The sequence below is a fragment of the Amblyomma americanum genome, chromosome 4, assembly GCF_052857255.1.
Source record: "Amblyomma americanum isolate KBUSLIRL-KWMA chromosome 4, ASM5285725v1, whole genome shotgun sequence".
NCBI classification, from domain to species: Eukaryota; Metazoa; Arthropoda; class Arachnida; order Ixodida; family Ixodidae; genus Amblyomma; species Amblyomma americanum.
This window is the reverse complement of record NC_135500.1, coordinates 144,143,366-144,169,534: the sequence shown is the minus strand read 5'-3', so window position 1 is coordinate 144,169,534 and position 26,169 is coordinate 144,143,366. Positions and strand designations below refer to the sequence as shown.

Here is a 26,169-nt window from a genome sequence, read left to right as displayed (position 1 = left end):
TCACAGTGCAGCATTGGCGGCGTGTCGTCATCGTCGTGAAGGGGCGGTGATCGCTCGCAATGGCTGCCCTCTCCCGAACGAGTGAGCGTCTTTATTCCACCCCCCCCCCCCCCTCTCTCTCTCTCACCTAAGTAACGCGTTCTTATTTCTTCCCCGAGCTGTCATTCGCCGCTGCAGATTGGCCGAGGTTGCTTGTCACGGATCGCTGCCTTGAGTAGAGGGAGGGATGCGCACGGCTTCAAAGCCTGGTGGATCTCCAGAGTTGCGGTGGGTGGCGTAGTGCCGACCCAGTTGTTCACACGAGTCTGACCAGGCATCTCCTGGAAGTAGAGCTTCATTGCTGTCGTCGCTGTTGTGTGGCGTAGTCGCACTCTTCATGAATTGCGCGGGACCGTCCTGGTGTAGTTCGTCTAATTACGTATCGCTGGACGCTGCGTTTTGAGAGTTAGTAGCGCATTGGGAACTTATCAGTGGACAGTTACAATGCAAAGATGTTGGAAAAGTGCTCTGCATCCATCTGAGGTGTGTGTTGAAGTGCATTTGCGAACATGACGCATGGAGTCCACTTTGATGTGTACGTTAGAAGCCAACACTTAGCTGAATTATCAGATCTTACACTAGTGCTGATTGGGCAACATTTTACAGTGCTGCAAAGGCAAAGAAACAGTTAGCGTGGCTTTTGTAGTAAAAACAGAACAAAATATTCAGAGAAAATCCTTGCTTATGTTGGCTTGCCTTTCTCTGTGATCGAATTGTGTGTCTGCTCGTAGTGATGTTTAGTGAAGTTGATTAATATTAGACTGTTGCCTGGCAATATGAAGTGCATTATTGTGATCACCATTGTATTCAGAAAAATGCAGTGGATCCCTCGCCAGCCAGGCACATCTGATGTAGGCTTCATGCTGATGTAACTCTTTACCGCAGAAGAGCACTTGTAGCACCTACATCTGATCATGTCTGCACTTTGTGTGTCTCCTCTCTCTCACAGTACTGAAGTTTCATCTCTTTGGAGGCAGAATATTAAGTAGCTGAACAAAGGCTCCACATCTCGCGTCCAGGCAACGAATGGGCATTCAGTTACTGTTCGAAATCGCAACGTGCAAAAAAAAATTGTTCCAAATTTATGTAAATTTGATTGGTTACTGATGCCACCCATGGCTTTGCTCATCGTCATTTGATTGCCATCTTTGCACACAGCCTGGATTACATGAAAGCAGCCTAATCCTGGGCATGTGTGAATTACATAGTGAATCATTAAATCTCAAGCATTGCACACTGGAAAAAATAATTTTCTTCACCAGAGTCTCATTTCATAAGCTTTTTTTGACTGCAGATGTACGTTTCTAGAAGCAGGTGACATTGTGGAGAAGCACACAATGTACAGTCTTTGCCAAAAGTAACCAGGCAACGAAGTTTGCTCCTTAGTTGTGTAGTGGAGCCCTTGTGGCACCCATAATGCTCAAAAGGTCTCTGAAGATGACGACAAGGGTTCCCTATACCTTATACAGATTTAGAGCTTCAGGGGTGCCATAAGTGCTACCTTGTTGCCTGGATACTTTTGACTAAAACGGTATGTTTACCATAATTTCATATAAAAAGTGGGTAAGTACAGCTGAAGAAGAGCTTCACGGAAATTTTAAACACAAAGTAAGAACGCACAGCATTGCTGAAGAGGACGGGTAGGATACTGGAATGAAGCTCTGCCAGTGTGTGTGGGCACTTTGCACCAGACGTCTTGGAAATGGTGAACAGAGGGTAATTTGAGCATGCTGGAAGGGAAGGGAGAATCAGTTGGCAGTCATTTAACCTTACACCCACCGCAGTGGCTCGGTGGCTTTTGCGTTCAGCTGCTGAGACCAAGGATGTGGGATCAAGTTCTGGCCGCGGCAGCCGCATTTTTATGGAGGGGAAGTGCAAAGACTTCATGTGCTCTGAAGAAGTGCTTTAATGGGAACTAAATGCATATCAGTAAATCACCCCAAACCCTCCACACCTTTCCCCCTCTTGCTTATATCCTTGTCAGACATACTTGTAAGCTTCTTAGCCATGCTTCAAGCATTCGGTAAATGCGGGTGGCTTGATTTGTCCTGGTATTAATGGAAGCTCCTATGCAAGCAACTTGAGTGGCATGTATAGTTGTGAAAGGCAGAGAAACTTTTGACGACAGTAATCACACTCACATTAACGAATATAAAATTTAACATCTACAAACTGTCAATTAAAGATTTGAGGTCACACTTTTGACAGTTATTAATGTTCATCCTTGTGCTTAGTGGTGACATTTAAGCTGGAGTTGGACCCAGCGACAATTAAAAGTACCCAAGTGCCTGTGTTAAAGGCCCCACTCTACTGTCTGTTGCCATCCTGGCTAACTAGCACAGTTGGTAGCGGCCCTTGTCTGGTGATGGATCGGGGTTTGACCTCATGTCCAGAACAAACTTCTCTTCAAGTGCAAAGTTTTATACCCCTGTCACACGGGCACCGCAAAGGCCTTTGAGAATCAGGTCCTTATATCCAAAGGCATAAGGAATGCAGCTACACAGCACAGATGTTGCGCCTTTACCGCTAAGGGCATTCGAGGTGAAGGCGCCCATCAGAGACCTTTGGAGCCCAAAGGCGCGGCCTTCGAGAACCTGGGATCGCAGTGCCACCTAACGTCAAAAAGTAAAAGCAATAAAAAAATTGATTCAGCCAACAATGTTTGAAAACATCTGTTTTTAAATACGAAAGGTGTGTCTGGCTTTGCTTTTTGTATGGGTGTTTATATTTTATGCCCAGATTTCATGACAGTGAAAGTGTTGCAGCAACTCCGAGTGCCCCTGGTGGCCAAGGCAATACACAAAACCTGCTGCTGCTGATGAGAGTAGCTGTTGCAGTTCTTTCAAGGAACCAGTTAGAATGAAAAAATTGTCTGAGCTCAATGAATGTACAGAATACGCCACTTTAATTTTAAAACACTCAGTTCAGCCGCCTCGAGTACAGCAGTGGGTGCTATGCCTGAACGACAGTTTCACCTTTGGGCTGCACCGTGTAGCTGTGTCGCTGCTCCTTTAAGCTTTCGCTTCTTTGGTGAAAAATGGTGCCTTTGCTGGAAAGGCCTTAGAGGAATGCCGTGTGACAGGGGTATTAGAAAAACTCTCTAGACTTCCTTGCATATGAATGGCTGCACTCAGATGGATGTTAACCGAAACTGCTTTCTGGTCATACTTCCTGTTCACCTCAGGGAATGGCCCTGTAAACATGGGTCTAACATTGGTCCAACAGCAGAGTTTTTAGATAATTTGTCTCTGCTATGCCATCGGTTAACTATCCTGATTAACAGGGGTGTATTTTTCTCGAGCTACATAGGTTGAAGAAATGTTTGCCTTTTCTGTAGCCACGCATGATTGCACTGTTATGGGTGTGAGTCGTCCTTTGCAGAGACTGGCTGGTTTAAGTGCACGTTTGCTGGAAGACCAAAACTCAGTGTAGTGTATAGAGACATTTAGTTTTACTGGTTGATACGCGACTATCATTAAGAACTGCAGAGGCCTGCTGGTTTACAAGCTTCTTAAGAAGTGACATGCAAAATTGCATTCTGCCTGTCAGCAACACAGGCATCTGTGTGTGAACTTTGGTGGAAAATGTTTGGAATATATAATAAGTTCTTTCTTTTTTCTTTTTCTTTTTAGTTCTCTTGTATGCAGAAGAGCTTGGAGGTGAGGGTCTCTTTGCGTAAGATTGTACCCTAGATGTGCAACATGCCACTCAAGTTTCTCAAATTTGCATGCAGGATGTGTGCGAAAGATGTATGGAAGTGATATAAAAAAAAGTATAGTCTTTGGCTTGCAACGTAGAACACTCATTCTGTGCTTGTGCATTGGCATGTCAGTGCACCATGCACGTGTGCAGCTGTGTATAGTGTTTGAGACATTTCTATTTGCTCACTAACACTCTTTTTCATTCTGTATTGTGCCACGCAGGATTCCCCTTGTCTGTGAGAGGAGCGGGCTACCCAACCTTTCTCCCTAGTCAGTATGCTGGGTGAGTATGGCCTTCTTTTACATCGAAATCTTCGAATTCAGCTAGTTATAGCTTTCTCATGTTTGTTGAACCTATGGTCATTATGTTGTGGTGCTAATGACATATATGACCTGCCCTGTTGTTGCTCTTGGGCAAAGCTATTCACTGCGCTACCTCCCATGCCATGGTAATATGTACCTCAGAATTTTTGGCAGTTTAGGTATGAGAGGAGCTTGATCACTGAAGCACACTCCGGAGTATCATAGCTTAATCTGTATGTGAGCTGTGACACCCCCATAAAGAGTTTATTTCCAAGTAATGTGCACACGTGCTGTGCAAACCAAACTTTTGGCTGTGGTAGCACATTTAGGTTCAATTCACGTGGCCTCACATTCCTGGGAAACCGCTTCAGCTGAACTACAATGTGCAGTGCAAAATTGTACAGAGCAGGTGAAAACTGTCATGATAGCATGCAACATTTTTTAGTGTCTGCCATTGACAAAAGTCAAAGAAAATTTACTTTTTATATATGATGATGAAGATGACTAAATTATAGCTCAGCTAACACTGTACAGCTTGTAAAAAGCTCTGCATGCACTTCTCAAAAGTACCGTATTTACTCTCGTATAACCTGCCCCTTTGTATAACCCGCACGAGTTTGAACTCCACGAAACAAAACAAAACCTCTTGTATAACCAGCACGTTTACCTGAAGAAAAAAAAAATTGAGCGCTAGAAAGCTACAACTGTACACTCGGTGGACATTTCATTTTCAGAACATTTATTCAAACGACGACCACCACGTCACTGGTTATCCAATTCTCAATCGTCGCCTCTCTCACTACTGCCATCCGAGGCTTCATCGCCACTCTCGAAGACTTCATCGTCCTCGGAACCATCCAAGCTGTTACTGATTGATGGCACATTTTTTAAAGCTCCACTGGCACAGCAATCCACTGGCATAGCGATGGAATAGAAGGCCCGTCGGTGCGAGGGCGTAAAGGCCGTCGGCCATCCACTGGGCATACAGCCGCTCCACATGTGCCTTTAACGGCTTCTTCAGGCATATGTTGAGTGGCTGTAGCATGGACGTCATGCCCCCAGGTATTATAACGAGGTCGGTGCCGGTCTCGGCGAGGCGAACCTTCACTGCATCAGTGCAGTGGCCTCGGAAGGAATCCAGTACGAGCATCGAGCATCCATTATGAGCAGCAGCTCTGTTGCCGAAGTAGGCAAACTATGCAAACTGGGGTGTAGTACACGAAACAGCTCCTGACACTAGTCTCAACAATGCTGGCTGAAGAAAACATGGCCAGTGGCATGGGGAAGAATAAACAGACTGTGAATGTGGATTTGTTTATGCCTTTGACTGGCCCCTCATTGGCTTGACAGGTGGCAATGACGATGGGGATGGTGGACTACACGGGTGGAGGCCGCTACACATTGCCGTGAAGCCCCCCCCAATAATTTCGCAGATAAACCGCACCCCCACTTTTTAAACGATTTTTTTTTTTTTAGATTTTGGTGTGGGTTATACGTGAGTAACTAAGATAGCTATCATAAATATTGCTTATAAAATGTGAACGTGTGCGGTCTGTGTGGCTACTGTGCAATCTGCTTACTTTCTTGTGTTCTTAGTTCATTTTCACATTCAGCTGTTAAACTTTATGGGTATTATCATTAGAACTCATTAGTTAAACACTCGTGAAAAAACACAAAAGGCTGTATATACAAGGAAAACTTATTTACAGGCCCAGAATACATATTGACTCAGTCACACATACGGCCCACGCACTTGCATAGTGAAGCAGCGCATGCACACTGCGTCTCCTCGTCGCTTTCCCATCCACATTGCCGCTGTCCTTAGTTCTCACAGCGCCTTGAAAGCCACGCACTTTAATACGCTAAACACACAAACATGCACAGAGGCGCGCACACGGTCAGGGGCTCACTTTCCAAGAAACGCCACAGCATTCTTGGGTCCACACACCGCCTGTTGAACGAGATCGTACACCCGGCTGCGGTGCCGAAAAAGCATGCCGCCCGACTTGCAAACAGAAGGGGCACCCACCACTCCGGTCATATAACGGAAGAAAAACAAACCTATAGACACGGAAAAGAACGCTCGCTTACAAGGGAAGACACTCACATAAGCAAAAATATAAATGTAAAGGGTGCTCGCTTACTCTTTGTTGAAAGAACCATCCACCATGCGCACATGCGTAAGTACAGTCACGGATAGAATAATATGGACCATGTTTCAGCAGCTCTTCCCTCACACTGCATAACAGAAGTATAAAAGTTTTCAGCCTTTATGCGCGAGTGCAGAAGTGGTGCTTGTGCATAAAGGCTCATGCACGAATGAATGGGTGCTTGATACTGTATCAGGCACCCATTCATTTTCGTTAGCTAATGCGTCCAAGGTGTTTGATGGCCGAAGCATCGTGAATCATGAGTGTCATTCTGTCCGGGACTGTATGTAGCATGCATTCACTCATGCAGAATAGGACATGGTGCAAATTTGTCATTGCATTCTTTAATATGCGTGAGTGTCGGCTTTTGTGTATATGGGTAACCTGGAGGAAATAGCATGAACGTGCTGAGGGGGATTGGAAAACATTGGAAAACAGTGGAAATCTTTGTCCCCATCAACAGGGGCACAAGGTAATGTGTTTGAATCCTATTCCAAGGGGCCCAGCTGACAGAAAACACCATCTTGGACCTCTGTACTCAAGAACTGTACAGAAGAAGGGCATCACTGTGAAGTGAACTTGAGCTATGCACAGCCCTTTCAGACACTGTTGAGTAAGAATTACACTCAATCAGGGCAGAAAATAAACAAAAGTACGGAAGCCAGAGGCATGGTGAGACAGTTGCATTGTTAGATTAAGTGGTGCAGTTGTGTGTTTTGAAGCTTTGTTCCACTACCTTGCATGCAATTCTGGACTAGGAGGCTCCAACCCTTGCTGTTTGTTAGAGAAGCGCCATTTGTTCATTGCCGTCACCCACATAGGACAGTTGGTTATGTAGGTTTCTTCGCTGCACATGGCTAAATGACTCAAAATGGTTCATAAGCATCGTGAAAAAGCTGCCTGTTCTGGCTACCGTGCGACTGTTCAGTGACAGGTCCATCGCTGATTTCGACATGCAGGCCACATGAGATCTGCCTTCTTAACCCTCTACAGCCACCTGACGATATCGAGACTATCTGGTTTTTAGAAATAGACGCTCTTTCTTGCTCAACCCAGCACAACTCGAAGATGTCGCATCCTTGTTTGAAAGTTTTATTTCAGCAGAAAAAAGAAGTTACAATTTTTGGGATTACATCTGCCTCGGTTCCCGAGACAAAAGGCTATATGGCGTCTATATGGCGTCTAAAGGTCTATATGGCGTCTAAAGACTATATGGCATCTGTCATGGCCTCGTGATCTCGTGACACATGATAACATGAGAACCCAGTTTTTAGAAGTAAACTTCCTCCTTCATTTTTGACACCACTTCCATCTGCAGGCAGAGCTGTAACTATGACCATTTGTGCATTAATTACTATCAAAATTTACAGCTCCTACTGACAAAGGGCTAAGCTACACCTAAGTAACTTCAGTGCCCAATAGCATATTATATCACCGGGAAAAAATCAATGGTTATTCATCCCTATCAAATACTATTCACAGAAAAAAGAAAAAATATTGTCCTGAAATGAACACAAAACAAATGTTGGCCGAATTTTCAAGAAATAAAAGCCAAAAAGTCCAACCCCTGCTTTTATAGTAAAGGACAGACCTTGGTTTTTACATGATGTACCAAAATTTTTCTCAGATTAAAACCAATTACTAATGTTATTTCGAGCTCCTTTAAAGCTAAAGTTATTACATGTTGTATGAGTAGGCTGGGTGTGTGAAGCATGTGCTCGGGTCATCTACTGGGGGTACCACACAAGTAACCTCACTTATCCTTTTTTCTGCTTTGTCACCTGTGCACAGGCTACACCAGCAGTTTGTCTACCCGTCCGCCTACCTGCCACCAGCAAGTTTGATCCTGCCGCCACATCCTCCACTGTCGCCAGCCACGGCTGCTTTCTACGACTATGGGCCACCGCCATTCGGAGCTGGAGCCGCCGCTGCAGCTGCCTCTGTGAACCACGCTGCTGCTGCTGCGGCAGCAGCCGCAGAGCTTGGCTACCCTTTCTCGACGAGTCCATCGACAGCTGCCCTGGCCGCGGCGGCGGCCGCCAGCTACCTGGCTCCGCCTCCACCTGCAGCCACGCACCCAGGTGGGGCCGCCGCAGCCGCCTATTACACCCTGCAGCAGCCACTGGGAGCAGTGACCGGCGGTGCTGCTGGTTCTCTGGGCACCCTGCCGTATGCTGCCACCCAAGCTCAAGACACCCGACTACAGTGATTGGGTGGCCGGCTGTTGCTGCCGCCCATTACACGCAAAACAAAACATTCAAGCTAAACCAAAGCTGGGGACTGGGAGACGGTAGAAGTGAAATGGAAAGAGGGCAGCCTTGTGAAGCCGTTTAGCTGGGCGTGTCATGTCCTGCTGGGATTCTGAAAGAGCAGCACTGTGGCAGGTTGTTTTCCGAGGTGCCTCTGGGGAATTTTTCTTCTTTTTTTTCGCTCTAGGTATGTTTTTGTGGTGTTATTTAAGCTGTTGGGGCAAGCTCCTTGCTAGCTGTTAGTTTATTGAGAAAAGGCAGTGTTGTGGAGATATTCTGTTTGTCTTTTTTTCTTGGTGGAACGCAGGTTTGGCACTGTGACATTTGTTGTAGTACCTGTGCCATTTTCATCCTTTAACAGCCTTGGAACGTGCGTTCTAGAGCAGAAATGAAAACACCCTACATTTTAATGTACCAGCTATAAACCTATTCTACTTGCCAGTTTCAGCTAGTCCAAGGAAAACAGTTGCACTATCTTTGCTCAAGAAGCCATTTCAATTCGTTTTGGTTGTTAATTTCTTACAGCGGAGCAAGTTGTATATCAAAATGCCCACTGCAATCATTTGTACTTAGTGTCTTATCATCCGGACAGCAGTCATGAATATGCGACAAAGTTGCAGGTGAACCGGAGGCAGCTGGTCATGGTAGTATTTTCGTTCCTGGTACAGTGCATTAAGCGCTAAACACTTGCAAGTACTTGCTCAACTTCTTTAAACAGTGCCACCGTTACGGTTTAATGGCCACGTAAAGGCCATAAGACATCGCCACCTGCCTGCTGCTTTTATTGTTAATTTCTGGTTGCTTTAAAAAGTGCATACATTTACTTGTACTATAGTGAAGAAAGCTAGTCAAGCTTCGGGCCATTGTTACCAACCTTGGGGTTCAATATAAGAGCCATGTAGCCATCATTTGGGCCATTGTATAATTAGGTAGAATGGCTTGCTGGGCTGCTCGGTTATGCAGTGTTTAAAACCTGCAATAGAAGACATGGACAGATAGGATGAGCATGTGTGATTCTCATCTCATCTGTCCATGTCTTCCAGGGCTGGTTTTAAACATTAGTTAGGTGATTGGCACTTCACACAACTGTCTCCACTGGAGTATTAGGGATCCGTCAGCCATGCCCACTGCTGGGCACATTCACTGCTGGGTGGTGTACTCTGGTACCTAATTAAAAAAAGCTTTTTGGTTGAACACTACTTCTCAACTGGTTGATTGTCAGTTTACCGCTATACAAAATTAGCAAGTCAGGAACATTGGTGCTGCTGTGTCAGCATGGATTCAATACTCTCGGTCCGTGCCCTCAGAGGCCTTCAATTTTGCAAGGAGCTTGTGCCACGCTGTTAACACAGATCTGGGCATTCTTCAGAACAAAGCCCAAGCATATTAGCCAACCTTTCCCCAGGTGCATTCAGCAGTTCACCAGCACGTCACTGCTTGTGTGCTCCCAGATGAATATGTATGCCTCACAACTGCAGGCTGCCTTACCAAGCAGCAGTGATGCAATGGCACATCAGCGCTCAACCGTGACACGGTCAGCTGGCTTTTGCTGCGCAGGAAAGCTGCTCCCCTATTCTGCCACAGACACTGCTGCTGTGCCTCCGTGGGCAGCTGCTGCACGAGACAAACACACATACACAAGACACAAACCGCTTAATACACTCTTTAACATGCATGATGACTGCCCTGCGTATGAAAGGGGCAAGTGGTAATACTTCACATGATCATGTTGCTACAAGTGTACGCGCAAGCTCCAGATGCCAGCAAAGTGCTCCCTGCCTGCATGTGCATATTTCATTCTGTTCTTCATATCCTTGTTCCCTCTTAATGCTGTAGGTTTTTGTCCGACCGTTGTTCGGCAGCTCTTTGGTGGGACTTTGTCATTAGCAAAGCCTGTAAAAGAAGCTTGCTGTGAACCTGAATACACTTTGGAGCGCTTGTTCCATTTACAAATGTTGTTGAATGATCTGCATGAACAATTCTGGTTGTATTGTTTTCATTTCATTTTTCCCGCTCATCAGTTTTCAGGCTGTTGAAAACAAAAAGGAAAGCAAAATTTTGGTTTTACTCAGCATAAATCCTGTTTCTTCTTCCACATTGTATTCCGAAAGTGTTTTATTTCGCATGTGGAATGCAGGGCACACAGTTTGCGTTTGGGCATCTCTAGCTTTATACCGCTTGCACACAGCCATCATCCCATACTCCCTGTTCACTCTCAGTGCCTTGTCTGCTAGTTTAAAAAAAAATGACAAAAAAAAGGGTGGGGCGTGCCTCCATTGAAAACTCTCACTGAAGTCACTTTCCACTTAGTGAGACATCTCACTCTCCTCAACCAGTGAGTGCGTAGCTGCTGTTTCCTCATCTGTGCTTATCACATTGACATCATGTATTGAATGGTGCTGTCAACAGACAATGTTCGAACTGCACTTCTTAGCACTGCTGTGTGCAGTGTTATGTGCTGTTGAGACCACAAGCGACGTTGAAATACAGTTCTTCAGTTTCTATTGAAAACCATTCATCTTTATTTCGAGATGGAACTGGTGCTAGCTACAGTGACGATGTGCGTGTCTCATGGCAGTGCGGAGAGGGAACAGTGTAGTGGAAGTATCGATGGCATGTCCTTCCCCTTTTTTTTTTTCGCTAGCTGACAAGCACACTATTTAAACACTGTCTAGGTTATGTAAGATGCCACCTCATTGTGATAACCAAATGCTCTTGCATGTTGCTTCTCATTGCTTCCTTTCCATGTTTCGCCAGTCATCTGTGCATCACCTTCGAGAGATGTACATCCGAGAAGTGCGGGTGGAAATTGCACCTAACCACAAGAGGGTGCCGGAGCAATAGAAAACAGGCAGCCAAGTTTGCTCACAGGAATTGAGGTTAGCCGGTGCGTTTAGAAATGTGTCTAGTGGATTGAGTAACCGAGACTTTGTTTAATTAAGATGCTGGCTATTTGCTGCAGGCTAGAGATTGCTAGCACTTCTCTGGAAAAGGGAGCATGGCCACTCCAGTACAGTTTGTCGGCAATGTCACAACTTAGCCATTCAACAGCAGCAAACTCTGAAGGCATGTAACTGTAGCTGTACAGCTCATCCGTCCCAGCACATTTATTCCAAAGTCGTGATTTTGTCTGCACAGAGAAAAAGCGGACAAAGTAGGTGACGCGGCACTGTAACCTCCCCCGCCCCCTCTCTCTCTGTATAAAAACGCTAGAAACCAAAGCAATGTTCTGTCTGCATATATGACTGTGCTTTGCACAAGATGAGACATGTAGCTAGGATGAAGAATGTACTTCCCTTCCTGAGATAGAATAAGCTGCCTTTGCATTCAAGCCTCTGGCTGCAGCCTTCTTGCCACACGTGGAAACCTACAGGGTCTTTCTCGAATGCCTTAAGAAAGTGGACCTGCCAATTAGAGACGGCAGCAGAAGTAGCTGTTGTGGAAGGCAGCGTCTCATGAACAGTGGATCTCACCCCGCGTTTTTTTTCCCCCCTTGAGACATTGTTGTTTGTCTTCTACTTGTCGCTCCCCTGTTTAATTTAACTATTTATTTTATTTATGTTTCCTCTCCCTCACACTCCCCTCTTACCCATGTCCTTTTGTTTTTTAAGAGTGGATACAGGGGGAAGCACAACCCGCCTACTTTTCAGAAGGGCGTGCGTGCACTCGCTTTTAACTGCAGCAAACACTCTGTCCACACGTCATGCCACGGGAGCAAGGCTAAATGCAGAGCACACTCATGGTCACTTGGTCTGCAGTTACCCATTCCCTGTCGTGCTGCTTCACCGCTGTCTCACCAACGACAGTCGTGGTGTCTTGTGCACACAACGGCCATATATGGAGCATTTAACTGGAAGATTTCAAGTCCTAGTGTTTTAACATACTGTGATGGAAGCTTCAGTACTCAATGGCCATCCAAAGTACTTGCCTATTAAGAAATTAATGCTGCCACGTGTATCGTCCATTTGTCACCACATGCTGCTAGCAAATCAATATTCAGTTCAAGAAGTGAGAACCTGCTCAGTCTCTGTCGCCATGCAAGCTGCCAGTATTTTCATGGTGAAAGCATTTGTGCGGATCTGGTCGACGGACGCCATTAGCATGCCAACATGGCAGGAACTAATTCAGTAGCAGCAATTGGTGCCGTCACATGGATCTTTGCTCAGTACTGCAATGTGCATTTTTCCGAGATGTTGGGAACAAGCATTTCTTCTCTGTGCCATCTTTGCCTTGTATGGAGCACCCATAGAAAAGATTGTGCAGGGACTGACGGAGCCATGAACAAAGTGGTGGTGATGCGGCCGGCACATTAGTACTATGTTGACATTACTGGGATCTCAAGTGGCTCTCACAACTTGGCGGATGCTGAAGGACAACTAGCTCAAAAAACCCCTCCCCGTCCTGCATTCCCAGTGGAGTGAATGTGTGTTTGCTGCAGCTGCCCTTGGGCTACTGGGTTGTGCGACCCCCTCCAAGTCGAATCCAAGCTGGTCCATGTAACAGATATGAATGGTGTATATTTTACGAGGAGCGAGAGAGAGGAGGAACACTCATTGTTAGAATCTTCTAACCAGTCAGATTTTATACTGAGCCTCATGCACATTGATCATTGTCACAGAGCAATCAGGTCAGAGAAATTCCATCGGTTTCATTTTTTTTTAATCTTATCTGCATGCCATTTACTTATTTTACCACAGCCAACCTTTTTTGGAACAGTTCTCTGTTTCATTTTTATATTGCATGTTGCCTTGAAAAATCATATCGAGATTTGATCGCAAGGGTTTTTTTTTTTTTTCAATTCTGTGCCTTAAAAGTTCTTGGGTGACAATCAAGCAGTGGTTATCGTTGGTTGTGTACTGACAATCACAGATATTTTCAATTGGTAGCTACAAAAGACCATGAATGCCTTTACTAGTTGAACCAGCATTATAAGGAGCCAAGCCTGCCTTAACCATAGGATTAGGAGTAGGAAAGAATAGAGTTCCTGCACATTTCTTTCCTTTTTTTTTTTGCACAAAAATTGTTCTAGTCAGTGTGTTTTATAATGGACTGGATGAACTGTGCCATTTCAAATGCCAATTTTCAAGAGATAGAGATCTTCATTGGGGCCAGTGTGTTAAGCAGAACTGTTCACGCGAACGATGTAGAATTCTGTTTTACTGGCACTCTGCAAAAGTGAGAACATGTATTGATTGGTGTTTCCTCTACTGTACACTTAGCTTTGTTTATGTAGATCAAGGAAACTGAAACACAGTGCACCCTTACATATGCACAGATACTTAGCTGTTGCTGTTTAATACACAAGCACAAGCAACAATGCAGATAACCTGCATTGGTTATCCTATCATTAGCCTGTAAGGAACTCGTGAAAAAAAATGAAATTTTTCAAGAAATAAAGGAAATATGATAAAAGCCCTACCTTGTTCCATTTGTTCTCAGTTGACCTGATTGTGATATGTATCCTATGAAATTTCATAATAAAGTCCTGTACACTTGGTTACATTCAAGGGTCCTGTTTCTGTGCATGAGTTTTCATGTTCCCTTTCAGCGAGCAGCAAGCAACCTTGCAGCGTCGTACTAGTAGCATTGGACGTATGACACCTGGTAAGCCTTGCTTTGTGCAGTTTATGTAAAGTTACACCAGCTAGTTGGCCTTCAGTACTCAGTTCAGTGCATTTAGGTTAAGGGTACAAGCTTTTACAGTTTAGTGCAATTGCAACTGTTAACCTGCCACACTAGTTATGGCATGAAGTGTTCCAAGGAAGGTGAACTTTCTTCCAATGCAGGAGGTGATTTATCTTAGCCACACACTGGATCAAGAGCAAGATGGGCTGTGTGTACATCCGAGAGAAAGAGAAACAACCTGAATGGAAAACCAGTCGATGCACACCATGAGAGAAGTCCATCTCCCCCGTTGCCCTTAGCCGTCTGCCGAAATCCCTTGGGGCACAGCAGCAGCAGCAAGGGCTTGACTGATGATGTCCTGCTGGACGTTAGGGTCTGGGCTGCAAAGCAAAGCCTTCCAAGATTCTAAAGTGTGCAAGCTATCGCACCTAGCCTGGCATGTCCACACCATGTGGAACAAAGTTCCTGCTTCGTCTCAAAATTTGCACTGTGATCTGAAGACTTCAGGGTGCCAATTGCTGTAGAGTTCACTTACATTCGTGAAAGTGTTATCCAGATGATCCTTGTGACGAGTGATCACTACAATTCTTTCATGAGTAGGCATAATTTCCACCAGACAAACCAACTTTCCACGGAGCCGACGCGAGACTCGTCTGCACGCCCTGGCCGTACATCCAAGTAAGCGTGAGAAAAGGCACTTAGAGACAAAAGGTGTGCAGCACGGGGGGCTTCATGTCTATTTACTGTTTCCTTGTCATGTCCTTGAATTTGCGCCACCCTGCCCAACTATATGCTGCTGCAAAACTATGTGAGGCACACTATCTGGGGCGTTTGACATTACGTGATAGTCTTAAACCATACATGCTCCTGTGATGCTTTCAGCAAGACGAACCAGCGTGTTTTCTTCCTTGCGGAACGAAGCTTTTGCATTTTCAAAATAGCGAACTACGTATATAAAACAAATTAATGTCTTCATAGCAGGCATCTTTTGAATTACTGTTGTAACTTGTCACTGTGGTGATCTGTGGTAAGGGGCAGGGCCATCCACTCTCTACCAGTAGGCATCACGGACAGTCACGGTTAAGGTCCCTAGCTTTCCGTGAAAAATCTTGCATTGAAGCATTTTTCGTGCAATTGTGTGTTAGCAGCCGTATTCTCACATATTGGGTGTTTTTGTCTTAACTGTTTACAGATTGGGATCTTAAACCCTGTCAGAGACATTGGTGTGGTCTGTGCAAGTTAATTGTACAGCAAGGTGAACGTTATGTATGTGATAGAGCTGTGATGAAATTATTAAATAAAAATTAAAGGATCAGCATTATATTGGGAAATTGAAGGCTGCCAACATAGAAGCTGAGTCCAGTTTTTAAATTTTCTTTATCGGAAAATGTGTTTCGAAGTATTGAACATAAAAAATACGCATCTTTTAGCCCGTAAAATTTGCTTCCCATACTGCACATTTTTAAAATGGGGTCTCTGGGCGTAGAACTGTCGTGGAAATCGCAGCTTCTTCAACGGCTTAAAATAGACAAACGGCTTCCGCATTTGCTGTATTATAAATGCAAGCGACACTATTTAAAATGTGGGAAGCCAACTTTACGAGCTAGAAAAATGTATGTTTTTGACGTTAAATATTTTGAAATGTTTTGTTGATAAAAATTTTAAAAACTGGACTCAGCTTTTATGTTGACGGCCTCAATTTCTTCACACAATGTTGGCCTCTAATATCAAAAGCTAAAAACTTGATTAGTTATTCAATCATTCAATCACTAAGCTGTATCACATACATAATGTCTGCCCTGCTGTACAATCCATCTGCGCCGACGTATGTCACGTATCTCTCGCACGGTTTAAAATAACGATCTGTAAATAGTTATAAAAAACGGTATACAACTGTTAGGGGCTTCAGTAGGAATGACGGGGAAGTGACCAATTTATCTTATTTGCACGAATATAAAGTGAGGTGGGAGTTTGAGACCTCGGGAGAATTTCAAAAGCGAAAATGTTGGGATGATATTGCTATCTCAAACTGTTCAGGCCACTATAGCCAAGCACCACTGCCCCCCCCCCAAAAAAAAGCTCGGGCGACACGTTAAAATACAGGATCCTCATATACGTCTCCGTTATTGAAAAAAAATGGAAAAATGGCACAGTATCTGTCTCGCATCTCGGCGGACACCTTAACTGCGCCGTAAGGGAAGGGATAAAGCGATTGAGAGAAGAAAGGAAGAAATCAAGAGGTGCCGTAGTGGAGGGCTCCGGAATAATTTCGTCCACCCAGGGATCTTTAACGTGCTCCGACATCGCACAGCACACGGGCGCCCTTGCGTTTCGCCTCCGTCGAAACGCTGCTGCCGCGGTCTGGTTCGAACCCGGGTCATCATAATCGTCAGTCTGATTACACCCACTGCAGGGTAAAGGCCTCTCCCATGTCTCTCCAACTAACCCTGTCCTTTGCCAGCTCCATCCACCGTTTGCCTGCGAACTACTTAATGTCATCCGCCCACCTAACCTTCTGCCGCCCCCCGCTACGCTTACTTTCTCTTGGAATTCACTCCGTTACCCTTAAGGACCAGCGGTTATCTTGCCTTCGCATTACATGCCCTGCCCAAGCCCATTTCTTCCTCTTGATTTCGACTAGGATGCCATTAACCCATGTTTGCTCTCTCACCCACTTTGTCCGCTTCCGGTCTCTTAACGTTACTACTGTCATTTTTCTTTCCATGGCTCTCTGCGTTGTCCTTAACATGCTCTTGCCTGCATCTGGTCAGAATACCAAAACTGTGTGCACGCATACACTGACGGATCTGCGTCACTAAAGGCATTAACAGCAGCTTTGATAATCCCCGCTCAGCAGACGACCCGGAGATTCGTTTTAGGACACAATTCTATTTCAACCGCTGCAGAGCTTGTGGGCCCGCGGGAAGCGATTCGCCACATCTGCAGAGAACCGCCTCAGGAGTGGTGCATTTTCACTGACTGTAAACCTGCGCTAAAAATTTTTAGATGCTTTCTACGCCTCACCGCCTACCAAGCTCTGACTCTTGATATCACTACTCCTGTCATCTGCTCAGGAAAAGGGCCACCGTATAGTGTTCCAGTGGATCCCTGGACACTGCGGACTTGATGGAAATGGGACCGCCGACGCTGAAGCAAGGAGCGCCTTCAGCAGTGGTTCAGCAGTGGCCTGTGCACAGCTGTGCCGTTCTTCAGACCGGACACCACTTGTCTCCTTTCGGGATCTATGAGAAGTGCGACGGCTAGATACTGGGCCCTGCCAGACACTCGACACATCCGCCTTAAACGGCTAGATCCAGCGATGACCTTTTTTGTTCCTCGCGGAATACCATGCCCTATTGCATGCATAATCTATAGGTTATGTTTAAACGTCGCCTTCACGCGCAAGTACTTGCACTTAATTCGACAAGCGGGCTCCCCGGACTGTACCACATGTGGCGTGCTAGAGACTGTAGAACATATTTTAGTGGCGTCTCCTTTGAAGTCTTTTGACACCAGGCCCCTCTCAGAGGATTGGATCCTCGGCACATGGCCAGATAGTTCGAAAACTCTACAGGCAACGCGAGCGCTTTAACGCTTTTTAAGCGACACGGGCCTTGCCTCGCGTTTGTGATGTTAGAGAGTGTGCCTTGTTTTTCTTTTCTTTTTTGTCATTTTTCATCTGCCTCCTCCCATAATCATCATCCCCCATCGTGACCCTCTTTTTTTTCTCCTCTTCCCGTTCCCCAGTGCAGAGTAGCAGGCCAGATATTTGTTCTTCCGGCCAACCTCTCTGCATTTCCCATCAATAAACCCTCTCTCTTTTTAACTTAAGCTGAGCCCTTTTCACTAGCCTCCACCTTTCTGCCCCGTATGCGAGTACCGGTAAGATACAGCTGTTGTACACTTTTCTCTTGAGGGATATTGTTAAACTGCCGTTCATGATCTGAGAGAACCTGCCATATGCGCTCCGCCCCATTTTTATCCTTCTAGTTATTTCCTTCTCATGATCCGGATCAGCGGTCACTACATGACTTGAGTAGACGTGTTCCTTTACCACTTCCAGCACCTCGCTGCCAATTGTGAACTGCTGTTTCCTTGCTATACTGTTGAACATTACTTTGGTTTTCTGCAAGTTAATTTTTAGACCCACCGTTCTGCTCTGCATGTGTAATCATTGATCGTGCTTTGCAATTCATCTCCTGAGTGACTCAGCAAAACTGTATCATCAGCGAATCGCAGATTATTTAGATATTCTTCATGAATTCTTATTCCCAACTGTTCTCAATTCAGGCCTCGGAATGCCTCCTGTAAACAGGCGGTGAATAGCATTGGCGAGATCGTGTCTCCTTGCCTGACGCCCGGGAACTCCGGATCAGTAACCGAGCGCCTTAACCACTGAGCCACCGCGGCGGGTCTTGTTGAAAAGGAAACGCTGCAAATGGGCGCGCAACGCAACGCAAAGCAGCAACAGCCGCCATTACCGCCGTCCGGCCGCAACTCAACGTTTCGAGCTACCCTGTTTCGCGCCCGTTTGCCCTTATTTAGTTTCCGTACTCCACTCAATATATCCAATGGATTCTCTTTCTTCAACGATTCGTACCGCATTTTTTCCATACACGTAGCCACCTTCTCTTTTCCACTTCTCGCCGCGCGTTTTTCTCCAAGAACGCTGTAAAGCTGGCTTCTCCTAGCTATTTGCAAGCCTGGTGGCGAAGGCCGCTTTTGCTACCTTGAAGTGCTCGGAGAAGAAAAAAACAGTTCACAGTATATGCATTCCATGGTTCCGAATATAACCAGAGGCATTCCGAAGCGTTCTTTAATGTCTCCCGCGGAATACTGCCGATTATTTGTCCTCAGTTCGTGGAATTTAAAATTTTCCACCGCAGAAAGTTAGGGGCCTCAGTCTGGATACAGCAGCAATTATGTGGCTGAGGAAATGCGAGTTTCTAAAGTTATTTGCCAGTAAATGAAAGAAGCGAAAGCCAAATGTGCTCAGTACTTATAATTTCACGAAACTTTTTTTCTTCTGCCGAGATGAGTTTGTTCCCCTACACCGCAGTGGTGCGGGGTTCGATCCCCTGCAGTGCCACCGGTCATCTGCCGGCGATACAATGGGTATGAGCTTTCCCGTGCCGTGGTCTGGCACTCGGTTTATCTTGGGTTAAATGCTTACAAAATGGGCCGATGACCCCCATGAAGTCGAAAAAATACCCTATTATAGTTGTACAACGCCCCATCGGCCCCGCCCCCAAGCCTGCTCATAGCTGTGCACGTCGACCACATGACTACAGGTGGACTCCCACCGACCAAACGCCTCTTCTATTTCAGTGTCAGCAACATCGCTCGCACAGTAATGTAATTCCTTGTGTTTTTATTTTCTAGGTTCACTGATTCGAAATGGAGCAGTTTAAATTTCTACAGGAGCAGATGAGCACGATGTCATGACGTACTTGATGCCAAGATGGTGCCGTAAAGCAAAAGCCGAATATGCAAAAAATAAGCGGTATTTGCGTTACTGAAACTAAATCAGTGCATAACAAAGAGGAATATATGAATACTGCATATACAGGGCCCACGTTCTTTATGTTATTCGAGATTAGGTTAGCATGTTAGAACGTTTTGTTTTCACTGCAATGAATCACATTTCTCTTGCTAACCTCGTGCAAGTTTATCACAGACGATACGCGTTTCTTCCGCTCCTTCTTCGGTTATACTACTTATGCATAAAACTATAGTTCATACTCAACTCAGATTGAGTGCGCTACACCATGTTAGTAGTATGGAAACTTGGGCGAGTTGGTATAGATGCATATTGGGTGAAACAGCGCAACCGGACGAGAGACAGATAAGAGGAAAGAAGTAAACACAGCGCTCGTCTGTGTTGTTTTCATCTGTCTGTCTTTCGTACGGCTGCGCTGTTCCACCCTATAAACATTGAAATATTGTAGCTATGACATCGTAATCAAATCACTTTAAACTCTCCATAAAAATGCTGGTTTTATTTACATCATTGTAACCAGATCACTTGTTTAACATCTACGAAATATTCATGACACGCCTAATCTTGCCGCTCGTCGCCAACTGTTTTGCCTTTCCGTACTTCATTGAATATTATTTTTACAACCCCATTGTGTTTCCTTAACTAATTCTCCCATTTTCCTCACGCGCAAGTCGCCATGAAATGGCGTGCTTTCATGTCGTATAAAAGCTTGATTTCAGCCGCTCACTCTAAGGACCTCGTTTGAGTGGAACCACTTTCCTGGCCCTACAGCAGATACTCACGCTCACTCCAATTCATGCTATAGTATTCAAGCTCAAACAAGGATATGGCTGGGCGAGTACCTCCGCGTGTGCTGCTCTGTGGCTTTTCATTCAGCCTATCGTAGATGTTGATGGATATTTTAAAAAAGATAGATTTGCGCGCGTTCGCAAATTGTTCAAGGCAAAACACGAGTTTGAAGTACGGGAATATGTTTTCAGTGCAGCGGGAGTTTCGGACATTTTCGGAAAGTGTGCGGCCGAAATGAAAAATTTTTGACGCCATGTTGGAGCCGAGACTTCTTTATCGGATGCAAAATTTTAGTTAATTTCATTTAGCTGTATACAAACCCGCTAATTATTACGGGCGCGCAACGCCAACTTGCAATTCCGAATGCTCACGGGCTGGTGTAAGCCCCCGGCTGCTCTAGCAATGTTTCTGAACCACCACAAGCACGAATCGTGCATCTATCTGCCTTTGCGCATGGCGGAGGTCGTCATTGCGTCCAACGGTGGACACGAAAAAGACCATGAAATTACTGTTTAAAACTAAGTGGAGTGGCGACTAAGATTGATTTGACAAGCGAAGCAGCGCCATTAAAGTAATGTTTCTGCAATGTTTTCCCCTAGTTGGGTCCTACATGCCGCCACAGCTGGGAAATTTGATTTGTGGCGGCATATACTGCAGCTGTTTTGACAACCCTAAACGCAGCAATAATCAGTGTTGCATGGTTTATTGCTAGTCTTTTAATTATGGCGGGAAGCCATGATGTGTGAAAACCAGCTGTCTTCCTGCGTGAAGAGTCTTTTCTGCGAAAGAAGCTAAGCCGGCCGTCTCCCGTCCAAGAGAAGATGCATCCTGCTTGAAGTGGACCAAACAAGCAGCAAAAAAAAAAAACGACAATGCCACCCGGGCGCCCCCAAGTGAAAACACATGTCCCGGGGATATCCGAATAATATCCACATATCCTTATTCTTGCTAGGACTTCCAAGGGATCACCTAGGGATGTCCTTGATTTAGATGTCCCGATAGGTTAGCCGGCGGATATCTCGTTCGGTCTTATTACGGGCACTTCTACATCATATATTTTTCTTATACTTTCGCACATATAGGCGTGATATCTGCTTCTAAAGTACTTTTTATAGTTAAGAATGTTGAAATTTCAGTTTACCCATTACTATAAGCATGCGCTTCTCAAAAAGACATACAACGATGCTCACAATCTCAGGTCGAAACAAAAGAGTGCACGTGGCCTTTGGACCCGCTTTTGGACCCGAACACACAACCTTCATGGCCAAGTTACCGAAAGTGTGCCCAGCATACGCCGCGACGTTCACCACCTTTCTCAAGCTCTTAACCGAGGAGGCGCTCCAAGGTTTCAAAATTCCCGCGACTAGGTTGTCAATGCTTGCCATTGGTTGAAAATAATTAAACCTAAAATCTTAGACTCCTTCAAAAACTATAGTTAAAAGGGGTAGCATTTTTTGTCATAACTTTACTCCTGCATAAGAAAATTTCGCGTACATATTGGCGTGTGTTTGTATTGTATGTATCTACCGCGGTATACACGCAGCTTTGTGTGCCGTTGTTACTATAGAGTTTCTTACTATTAATTAGAAGGAAAGCTGGCGCCCCGCCTATGGGAGTTTGCATGGAGCTTCCTCTAAGCATCATGGGGCAGAGAGCTACCGACTGCAGAACTACAACTTTTGGCCAAAAAATAATGAAAAACAAACATTGTTCGATAATCAAGAATGTCCTATCATTCAGTATTCTGTCTATAAATCGCAACAAACTAGCAGAACAGCATGTAAATGCAAAGTTTGCTCAAAATAAGCGATGGCTTGCTCTCCTATTGGCCAAGCATTGCACTCCACAAAAGCCAATATTTCGTGCTTAACAGGCAATCGACGACCACGCTCGAGAGGGCCTGAACTCAGGCGATTGTTCAGTAAAATTGCGTGCTGTTTAATATAACCCTGTCATTTGTAGCTGAGAGAGAACACGTGAAGCAGGGGGTAGCTGTGGGCTGCGGACAACATTTAGTATTTGTAATAGCTAAACATGCACCAAAATATGTCATCAGCGAATCTAATTAAAAATCTTTAATTTAATCTTTAATGTTCCGTCTTCATTCGGCTGCTTCTTCCAACCTTAGCTGAACCAACTGGCCCAGCAGTTCACGGTACCTACACTGCTTCTCAAGACACATTTAGCCTTCAGCCAAAATGCAGCTCAAACTATCTGGCTCAAACCGGCGACGTTCCGCTCAACAGCAGAATTTCCTAGCTATCAGAAACCGCGATACTTCCTCCTGTTTATTGACAGGATTAAAACTGTCATTTCAACAAACCTTCTTTCAAAAGCTCTAACTCTAATCCTAACTCAAACGTGACCCAAAAGTGCAGAAAGCCTACGAACCTACGAAGCCTACGAATTCACTTACTAACTGTAAGGTATAGCAGATGTTTGTGTTTGGAACATGCTAAGAAACAGTACACACGACCTCTTTTAGGGCACTAAAAGCACTAGCATCATCATTTAAGAACGTCAAAGTCATATTACAAACCACAAAAGCGGTGTAACTCAATAAAACTTTCGCAGTTCCAAAAAAAAAAAAGTTTCTTGATCGAAGATTTTGTCGCTTGCATAAAGGTTAAGTCATGAAAGAAATTTCTTCTTTCGAAGCTGCGTAATGACACTCAAGCAATGCGATAAAAGTTGCGTTCACATAATACGAAGTAAACATGGAAAGGAAAGGAGTGCTAAAAAAAAGCTAAATAAAGCAGCGCTGTAGCACCCGACTGGCATGTAGAGTGCCTCGCCTCTGCCTAAACGATGTGTATAGTGCAAATTTTCGCCACTAAAATATGGTGCACTTGTTTTTCGGGTTCAGCGGTTCGCCCAAGGCGCAGGAAAAAGCTGAGCTGAAAGCAGACACATGTCGCACAGCCGCATTGCAGTAGTCGCCCAGAGCCTCCGAGTACCCGCGACACCTGATGTAACACCACGCGACGAAGAACAGCTGCACGTGTGTCATGCCGCTGAAGCGTGCCAGCCTCGCTGTGGAGCCGTGGCTTTTGAATGCATCCGCCAGCACATCCAGGGACGCCAAGTCTGCCAGTGCCGCCAAGGTATAGCTGCCACCCGACGTCTCCACGCACTGGCGAGCGGCTTCCATCGTCGCGTTAACGTTTAAGTAAATGAGTGAGATATGTGCGGACGCCCTTGCCACGTGAGCTCCGAGCGCCCCGTACTTGACAGCGTCGAGAATGTTGAGGTCGTACAGCGGGAATGACAGGACGTACGGAGCAAGGACATAGTCGCCGTACCAGATCGAGTACGGTGCGAACCTGTGAACGGTGTGCCACCCCAGCGTGCGTGGTATGATGGTGTCGTTTACGCGAAATATTGCCCTAGCTGCCTCCCAATTTTTTATGAGGGAAAGAGCCATGTCTGGCAGCGAGCTGCTTGCAGCGTCGAAATCTTCGTCCCTGGCCGTCGATCGGTTTAGCGCGCTCATCACGGTGTCTAGCGAGCTCCACTGAACACTCATGGAAGTGTCGGCGAAGAACCTCGAAGACAGCCGAGAAGCGAATTCACGCCGTATGGATAGGACGATCCGCTCCACATCTTGACGGATCTCGGGATAAAAGACTTCGGCGTTGTAGGGAACAAAGAGGTAGTCCCCGACGAAGCGGTAGACGAGTCTGTAGCACCAGCGTCCATGCTCGTATCGAATAAGTTCGTGATTGGTTGTACCATAGTAGTTCGAGATGAGCTTGTAGTTTGCAAACACACTTGCGTACCTCGCGGCCATCCAAGAGACGAAAAGGTGGGTGCGTTCCTCGCCAGTTTTGTTCCACAGTTCTAGAAATGTCTGGACAAAGTTAAGGCTATAGGTGCGGAAATTCGGGACGGTAGTAACGTTAAATTCTGCGAATAGCTCCATCCATTTCTCTTCCTCCAGACTTCCTGCTGGAAATGTGTCCACTGAGAGCCAGTTCCGGGCAGAAGCAAGCCTGGGAAGAACGGCATCTTCCAACTTACTGACTTCCTCGAACGTAACCTGCGCTTCAATTCCACCGCCCGAGAATTGCTCTCTGATGAACTCGAAGCTGCTGCGCGTCCTGTCCAGTCGGCGAAGTCGTTCTCGTTCTTCAACGGCGAAGTCGAAAGAAAGAGCGAAATTTATCCAGATGACGTCGCTGAGCGGTACCACTCTAATGACGACGCCCCAGCCGAACTCGATGCTTAGGCTAATTAGCGTCCGTAGAACATTGGGTGCGGTGGACCGACGCGGCCACACGATACCAGCTCGTCGGAAACACTCGCGGATAACGGGGAGCTCATCGCGTTCCCCGCGCCAGACCATGTCACAGGAGCGGTACAAGAGGCCAGCCTTCTCCACAATGCTCTGGCCTGTGGTCGGCGGATTCGTGTCTTTGCTGACGACCTCTGACATCTTGTCGATGGCATGTGCGACCAGCTCTGCGTGCACAGAGTACTTTCGCCTGGTTCGCCAACCAGTGCAAACGTACGCGTCGAAATTGGCGCACGGGTCTAGGGACCGGTTAAGGGACTGCTCCATGAGCTTGGCGAACTCCTCGCAGGCGGGACTTGTGCAGATCGCGGCGTCTTGGGGGCGCGGCGCGCGAAAAACACCTAACAGAAGCAGGAAGCAGGCGCCGGTTAAGACTACAGCGCCTACTGCATTGGCGATGGTGATGCGGGTTGGCGAAGGTTCGTGCTGCGCACGGGGACTGACAAGGCGCGTGTACAGGGCCCAAGGTGTCTGTGAGGAACGAAAAGCACATAATTATCTGGGTTAGAAACAGTGCCTAAAGCGCAGAGATAATTAAGTCAGAGAAGAAAACAGTGACAAGCTCTCTATATTTACGGAGACTCGCGATCTTAAGGTGTTTCCGCTCCGGTTGGCATGGAATACTATGTTGCGATACACAATTTGCTCGCAATGAATACTGCTGCCTGCAGCCACCTCAGTTGCTATTCTGACTCGAAAAACAGAAGGGAAAACTTTCTATCATCAAACTGTCTGTCGTCAAGTTTGCCCATGAACTTCAGTAACAACAGTGATTTTTGTAGGAACAATATACTTTTGTGTTGTTACTACAGAAAAGCACTACAGAACTACAGGCAACAGAAAAAACAGCAGTGCTGCAGAAAAATACTACAAAAGAACAAAATATCATTCTTTAAAGAACACATTATTCTGTATTTTCGACACAATGCTGTTGTTTATTTCGACGGAGTTGGTGGTGAAGTGCAGAAAGAGAAGCAGCATATTTAATGCTAAAACGGGTTCGGCTTGCTTTATGTTATTTTAACGTCCCAAAGCGACTAAGTCTGTGAGGGACGCCATAGTGAAGGGCTACGGAAATTTCGAACACATCGGGTTATTTAACGTGCACTGACATCGCACAGTATACGGGCCTTATAGCATTTCGCCTCCATCAAAATGCGACCGCCAAGGCCGGAATCGAAAACAGGTTAGTAAAACATGTTATGGTCATTAGGAATGCTATATTGTACTCAAATCTAGTGAACACAGTTACGGCAAGCAATCCGAACAAACCGTGAACTGTAGAGAGATTGGGGTTCAACATCCTCTATGACAGTGTGATTGCACAGCACCCATCTGTCGAAGGTTAGAAGCCAGCATTCGCAATAAATATTAGTCCTAGATGCATTGAACGAGCACGCACTAAAACCACTCAAACTTCTTGCTGAGTATCTCCTGAAGAAAAGTCTGTTTCTTTTATTATTTTTTACCCTTCTGAGCGATTTCTTCTGCGTGCTCTCGCTCAGCATGTGCATAAAGT

General features: G+C 45.7%; 1 protein-coding gene across 2 annotated transcripts in view; it reads left to right on the top strand.

Annotated features, from left to right (window-relative positions):
* The window catches only part of LOC144128464 (RNA-binding protein 38-like), a 125,758-nt gene extending 111,814 nt beyond the window's left edge, over positions 1–13,944 (top strand). Inside the window, exons 3-5 of one of the 2 annotated variants that reach the window (XM_077661889.1) lie at positions 3,672–3,698; positions 3,963–4,023; positions 7,985–13,944. In XM_077661889.1, the coding sequence (XP_077518015.1) occupies positions 3,672–3,698; positions 3,963–4,023; positions 7,985–8,402 (506 nt within the window). In that variant the 3' untranslated portion in view covers positions 8,403–13,944. The remainder of the gene's footprint in view (positions 1–3,671; positions 3,699–3,962; positions 4,024–7,984) is intronic. The other variant, XM_077661890.1, reaches the window with a different exon arrangement.
* The last annotated feature ends 12,225 nt before the right edge of the window (positions 13,945–26,169 follow it).